This window comes from Epinephelus moara, chromosome 16 (genome assembly GCF_006386435.1).
Source record: "Epinephelus moara isolate mb chromosome 16, YSFRI_EMoa_1.0, whole genome shotgun sequence".
In the NCBI taxonomy this organism is placed as follows: domain Eukaryota; kingdom Metazoa; phylum Chordata; class Actinopteri; order Perciformes; family Serranidae; genus Epinephelus; species Epinephelus moara.
This window is the reverse complement of record NC_065521.1, coordinates 32,678,423-32,685,233: the sequence shown is the minus strand read 5'-3', so window position 1 is coordinate 32,685,233 and position 6,811 is coordinate 32,678,423. Positions and strand designations below refer to the sequence as shown.

Genomic DNA, 6,811 nt, shown 5'->3' with positions numbered 1-6,811 from the left:
AATAAACAGTGTCTTAGCTTCCTGTTGCTTACATTGGTCAGATTTGAACTACATACCATACGAAACTACAAACATTATTAATCATAATTAAACAAGTTTCAACCATAAAATGTGATCAGGTTTTGGGACCTTTTGTGTCAGGATCAGCTGCAGACTGACTTGGCAGAGATGGCTGCCATCTTGTTTTTACATGGATTAGTGTATTGTGCCCTAACTACCACTAGATGGCACAAAAAAGTGTCAACGAACGAGGACAACAGGTCTAAGTTAAATAGAAGGACGAATAAAGTCAAGTAAACCCAAAATGTGATGTCTTCTTACAAGGACACAAGGTCTCAGGAGGATATATGGTGGGGTTGGTTGTCCCTATGTTATTTTAATGGGGGGAATTTAAAAATGGAAGCAATCGTCCTTAAAAAAATGAATTTAAAACATTAAATTTCATTGAAAATTTTTCATCTAAATGCAACAACCTAAGTAGCTCATGCATTCAAAGAACATAAGCAGGAAAAATGATTCTTATAAGTGCATTTTTCATCCTTATATAGCAATACGAAGAACATGTGACATCCAACAATGAAGAGAATGTCGTAAGCATCCACAATGGCCATTTATGCTAACGACAAAGCTAGCAACCACATATGGTCTCCCTTTATACATGTTAATGGTAACCCATTAATGTAAACCCATTGTATAAAAGCCTGGAAGAAAAAACAGAAGAGCTAGATATTGAGACGTTGATATGAAATACACTTAAAGTCCTCTCACCTCAATGCCAAGTGTCTTACTCCTGAAATGACCCTGTAGGCGACCTCTGACCCCATTTCAGTACCAACATATTTTAACAGCACCCATCGGGGAGTGAGATGTAATGAATGTGACAACAAACTTATGTGACAGCCAGCCCCGTTCTTCCCTACTTAAGTCTGTTTCTCTTTCTTTATCTTCACCCTTTTTTATGTCATATTTACATAAACATTTTCATCCCCCAAGTTAATTTGAACCAGCCATTCATTTTATAGCTGTAGATCGGGGAAGTTAGCTGATAGAGATTAGAGAGGTCACTGTTCACCTTTAGCACACACACTATCATATGATCACATGAAACCATTTCATGTTTCCTGTTATGAGGTGAACTATAGTCTGTATTTTATATCCTGTGTCTATCCTGTGGCTCTTACATATCCCTTTTCCAGTGTGTAGGATTTAGGGGCATCCATTCACAGAAATGGTACGCTATATAATATTCATAACTATGTTTTCATCAGTATATTCTTACCTGAAAATAAGAACTGTTGTGTTTTCGTTACCTTAGAAGGTGCTGTTTATATCTACATCAGGAGCAGGTTCTCTTCCACAGAGTCCACCATGTTGTTCTACAGTAGCCCAGAACTGACAAACCAAACCCAGTTTGAGTTTTGCAATCTCACTGTTAGATGCCACTAAATCCAACACCAATGGTTCCTAACTAGTGGGTCGCGGTCCAAAAGTGGGTCAAGGACCTATTCTGAATTGCAAGTGTGAGATGATGACATCACTCCAGTTTTAGCCTCTTTACACTAGCGCCCAGTGTGTTTTAGACTAGGTTTTAAGATTTTAGTGATTACATTTAAGGCTCTTCATAGTCTCCCTCCCGGTTCAAATCAGGTCAGCCGAGTCATTGATCTCTTCTAAGTCCCTTCTTAAAACATACTTTGATCAGAGGGCCTTTCCTGATTTCCCTGATACTACTTGAGTTTAAAGTCCATTCACACCGGGAGTGTCAAACTCATTTTAGTTCACAGGCTACATACAGTCTGATTTGATCACAGGTGGGCCGGACCAGTAAAACCACTGTATTACATCTTACAAATGAACACCTCCAAAATGTTCCCTTTTTTTGTTTAAAGGAGTACATCTTAAAAATGCTAATCCATTTACAAAACAGATGACAAACAGCCTGTGATGTCTTCAGAGGAATAAATGCAGTTTCAACAATATTTCTCAGTTGTTCAATGTTCAATTAGTCGACTACTCACTGTCATTACATATGCTTTTTTCCATACATTCCCACTCCTGTGTAGTATTACACATATGTCATTTCAAAATAATAATAATTATTATTAATAATAATATTATTATTATTCTTGTAGGAGTAGAAGAAGTATCACTTGTAGTATCAATAGTATTTCTATTCTATTCTATTCTATTCTATTCTATTCTATAAAAATGTAGTGTAAGTAGAGTATATTTCTATTGTTAAAGCTATGACATTTCCTAATGTTGGTCATTTTAAGTGAGGAAAAACAAGAGCAGTCGGTTTAGGGAAAAGGGCCATTCCGTGTCTGTGATTGGCTGATTCATAGAGGCGGTGTCCAGATATCCCCGTCTTTGATTGGCTGCTTTCAGAGTATGTGGCCAATGACTGCGCAGGTTTTTACTGGATACTGTGAATGACAATTCAGGAACTCCTGTTCACACCGCATGTAGCGCAAAGAAGGAGGCGTAAACACTGACAGAGCTAAGTAACGGTAGCCAGCGAGGTAAGCAATAAAACAGCACTTTAATCCATGTAATCAGTTCACTGTGTATATGTGCAAACTTTAAAACTCTACCGTGTGAACGCGATTGTGGCGGAAAATTTGACGTTTGGTCGGTTTTCTTGAGTATAAAACGCTCTGGTTTGCTTTGGTCTAACGGAGCATCGGGTGCTCAGTCCGGCCTGCTAACGGTAGCTCGTCACAACGACTTTAGTGTGTGCGCCCTGCGCGGGAAATTTTGTTTTAACGGTATATCCGCTTTAATACCCGTCGGAAAGCATTTACGGTAAATATCTACCACCATAGGCGTCCGATCGTCACTTTCCCACGGGAGAAAGAGCACCGATCGTCGACTGAACCGTGCTTCTTGGTCGTGATCGTGAGGCGGTGTGCTAACATGTGCTAGCCAGCAGCGCCTGTGTCTCGCGAGCACGCAGAAAAATCAACGTGACTAGGCCAACGTTAGCGTAGCTCCAACCTTTGGCATTTGATTCTGTTTTAGCTCGGAATCACGCTGTGTGGTGTGCTTACGTGGAGTTACACGGTCAGTAGATAATTTTAAAAGGCGACGTGTGTTTGTAATTTTATTTTGACTGCTAGCTAGCTATTTTAGCATATGTTCCCCACAGCACGATGTGGTGGGACTGCCCTCTGGAGCTAACGTTAGCCGTCCAACTTAGCATACAACCCACGGCATGCTCTCATGGCCATTTCTGTAGTAACGTCAGTCCGTGGCGTGTAGCACCATGTTGGACTAAATTGTCGACGATAATTAAAACTCAACTAACCAGAGGAGTCGAGATAGTTTATAGCGTTATTAGAAACATTTCAGCAACTATTAAGTGAAACAGTATTATGTAAGCCCAATGTGAGGCCCAGCGTGCATTTCGATGACCCGTTACAAGCAACAAGTTAGCCTGTGCAGTCGTTGACCAAGGTAATATAACCCCAGCTGTCACGTTTTGTTATCCCACGTCGACTTCTGGGTGCTTATTGGGACGAGCTTGATTACTCATTAACTCACGTTCTTCCTGACTTGATGTCTTTAGCACTGTCAGCAAAAAGAAGTTTGGCCTATGGCGATCACAACATGATTCCATTGACGAGAGCGTGTAAGTTAGCTTAGTAGGTAGTTGTAGTCTGATGGCCAATTATGATAGTCTACGCATCTGAAAAATGCAACCCCCTTCTGTTTGACCGTAGATTAGATCCCCCACTTGGTAGTCCTTATGCTAGACTGACTCCTGCAGTACTGGTCTGTGAGTTGTAAGTGTCCTGTCATCTGACTCGGAAACAATATTTTTCTGAGTTTGCATTGGTTTGGACAAGCCTGCGAAAGCTATTTAATTATGTCCATGTGTACACTGGCTGCACTGTAAAAAAAAAAAAAAATCCCATCATCTGTAACAGCTGTCCATCTGCCAGTCTCAGCCTGTGTAAATGGCTGCAGTGGCTAAAATGTAAGATTTATTGACACCGGGCGCTCACACCACATGTGACAAATTGCACAATATGTGTGTTTTAGAGCCTAAGTGCATTGTCACTGGGTGTGTTTGTAAATAGTCTAAACAGATTTAACCTCAAGCCATAAGAGTAATGTGCTATGCTAATGCTTTTAGGTTCACTAAGCAGCTTAATCGTTCAAGAGGCCTCGTTCTGAGCTTCATCTGAGCCAGAAAGTAGAAAATATAAACAATATAAAGCTGCATCCATGTCCTCTCAATTATTCCCTGTGACATGCATGATTAAAATGTATAGATGCAGCACTGGTTAACATAATATTTAAAATTTTCTAGTGGAAAATTTAAACATTTGTGGTGTGAAAGCCTGGTCAGATGGACAGCCAAATAAAAACAGTTAAATGCATCCAGTGTAGACAGTGAGTGAGTTGGAAAAAAATGCATGTAAAGATAATATTTTAAACTGAATTTAACTGATATGTGTCCTGTTTTTCTTTAGGTAATGGATGGTTGCAGCAACAATGAGTGTTTTGGATGCGGCCGCCCGGGGCATTGGTTGAAGAACTGCCCTTCCAGCGGTTCACGTGGACGCGGCAGGGGTCGGGGACGAGGCAAGGGTACTATCTATTATCCAGGCCACACCCAATACAGGAGAAATATCACAACAACCTGACTAACATGTTGTTTTTTCTCTAAACCTAACATACTCTCTGTTATTACCTTGTAGCTGTCGTGTTGGGTTTCAGATGGGTCTCAGCATTCCCAGTAGAACATATTAATTTGAGTAGAATCTCTTGGGGAAATGAGGCCGTAAATTACAACCTTGTCTTCCTTTCTTCTGTGCATACTAATGTGGGTGTCTTTACAGAGCTGTTCTGTTATCGGTGTGGAGACCAAGGACACATGGCCAGGGACTGTGACCAAACTGAGGATGGTGTGCATTGTGGTTCTATTTCTTCCAATTCAGTTAGGTCTGGGCAACAAAGAAAAAAATGAATCATCTCAATTTATTCTGTACTTTTTGATACTTTCACTAAATATTTACACAGTGAGAGTTTTGGTAAATAATCGTAAGTAATCAGGATATAATGACTAAGTGGGTAAAGGCAAAGAAAATTACATTATTTACCTGTATCTCAGCCTTTGAAATCAGGGAAAAACAACACGTGTGATAGCCAAAATCTGAGACGATATCTAGCCTCATATATAATACAGTATGATATTGATATATTGCACAGCTCTACCCTTAATATTGTATCTATTGGAGGTGTCAAAAATATCAATTTATTGATACATATAGGTTCTGAGTATTTGCAACTGTAGTAATACTCATTTTTGACACTTTCTTAGTCTTTCTTGCCCAGTTTCAGTTTATTCGTAACAAACTTCTTTGTTAGTAATTTGTTTTTGTCTTCTTTTTTTGTCCCTGGTTCAGCGTGCTACAACTGCCACAGGAGTGGCCACATTTCCCGGGACTGCAAGGAGCCCAAAAAGGAGAGGGAGCAGCTGTGCTACACCTGCGGCAAAGCCGGCCACATGGCCCGCGACTGTGAGCATGCCAACGAGCAGAAGTGCTACTCTTGCGGTGGGTTCGGTCACATCCAAAAACTGTGCGATAAGGTGAAATGTTACAGGTGAGTGCGGTCTTCACAACACTGCATTAGACTTGTGTTCTCATTCACTCATGTTCACTTGAATGTAAGTTGTCTCTAACTTAAACTCATGTCTCCTTTAGGTGTGGCGAAATTGGTCACGTTGCTGTGCAGTGCAGTAAAGCCAGCGACACTAACTGCTACAACTGTGGAAAGGCAGGCCACTTGGCAAAAGATTGCACCGTTGAAGGCAGCGCATAATCAGTGCCCTCTGTTGCCCCTCCTTTTTTTCAGATTGATGGTTGGTTGTATTATTTTCTCTGAATCCTCTTCACTGGCCAAAGGTTGGCTAACAGAGGCTAGTCCCAGGCCAGTGAGCCTCTCGACATGTAATACAATGAAAGGGGTGAAAAAAATATCTTTCTGCATTCAATACAAAAATGTTTTAGTTTGGTAGCGGTGTTATGTATAATGCTATGTTAAAGAACCCCCCTTTCCAAGCCACTGGTGATCAGAGATGAATAAATGGGACTGAACATATGGGAAACTATAGGACCTCTGAACTTGTGGAAGTGAGCCTCAGTAAAATGAGATAGAAGAAGGGAGTAAATGGAAACCGAACTTCCATGTATGGTTATTTTGGTTTGTTTTAGTGGGATATGAGTTGGCCAAGAGAGTATGACATGGAAACAGTTCATAACATGATGCATTTCAGCCCTACAAGCAGCTAAGTGGGCGATAACAAACTACATGTTATATTGCTGACATATAAAAAACTTTTTGGCGGTATTAAAAGAAACATGTTCTTTTATAGAAATCTGTTTACAATTTAAATATCACGTGGTAGTCCAAGGTAGATTTTTCCTTTCAAAATGGCTTTGGATTTTTTTTTTCTCTTTTTGTTTTTTGTTTTTTACCTTGGCAGAAAATTTAACATCAAGAACAGTTGTCAGAACAGCAGAATTAGGAGTTATTTGGGAATGAAAAAAAAGTTTTCACAGAAATCAAAATGTTATTTTTGTACAATATCACTTAGACTACTGTATAAATACCATTTGCTTGTACTCAGTTTTTAAGTCGGAAGGAAAGTGCAACTGAAGTCCTAGAAAATAGAAATGTAATTTTAAACTATCAATAAAGTTGGAGGCGCACGGGGAGGACCTGTTGTCTGATGTCTTGTTTTCTGAAATGCCTCTTGCACATGTGTCCATTCTCATGACTATAAAAACAATTTACATCT

The 6,811-nt window shown here is 40.0% G+C and overlaps 1 protein-coding gene across 2 annotated transcripts; it reads left to right on the top strand.

Annotated features, from left to right (window-relative positions):
- Nucleotides 1–2,391: 2,391 nt before the first annotated feature.
- On the top strand, nucleotides 2,392–6,728 carry cnbpa (CCHC-type zinc finger, nucleic acid binding protein a). 2 transcript variants are annotated; one of them, XM_050064065.1, is made up of 5 exons: nucleotides 2,392–2,522; nucleotides 4,479–4,590; nucleotides 4,848–4,913; nucleotides 5,415–5,613; nucleotides 5,715–6,728. In XM_050064065.1, exons 2-5 carry the CDS (start codon nucleotides 4,482–4,484, stop codon nucleotides 5,830–5,832), a joined length of 492 nt encoding a protein of 163 aa, XP_049920022.1. In that variant the 5' UTR covers nucleotides 2,392–2,522; nucleotides 4,479–4,481; the 3' UTR covers nucleotides 5,833–6,728. The 2 variants fall into 2 exon arrangements, with proteins under 2 accessions (XP_049920022.1, XP_049920021.1); XM_050064064.1 differs by having other exon boundaries at nucleotides 4,479–4,596.
- The last annotated feature ends 83 nt before the right edge of the window (nucleotides 6,729–6,811 follow it).

Coding starts and splice junctions, on each gene's coding strand:
- cnbpa (XM_050064064.1), top strand. CDS start 4,482: ATGGATGGTTGCAGCAACAATGAGTGTTTTGGATGCGGCCGCCCGGGG. Junction 4,914..5,414: donor CTGTGACCAAACTGAGGATG/GTGTGCATTGTG, acceptor TCCCTGGTTCAG/CGTGCTACAACTGCCACAGG. Junction 5,614..5,714: donor GATAAGGTGAAATGTTACAG/GTGAGTGCGGTC, acceptor TGTCTCCTTTAG/GTGTGGCGAAATTGGTCACG.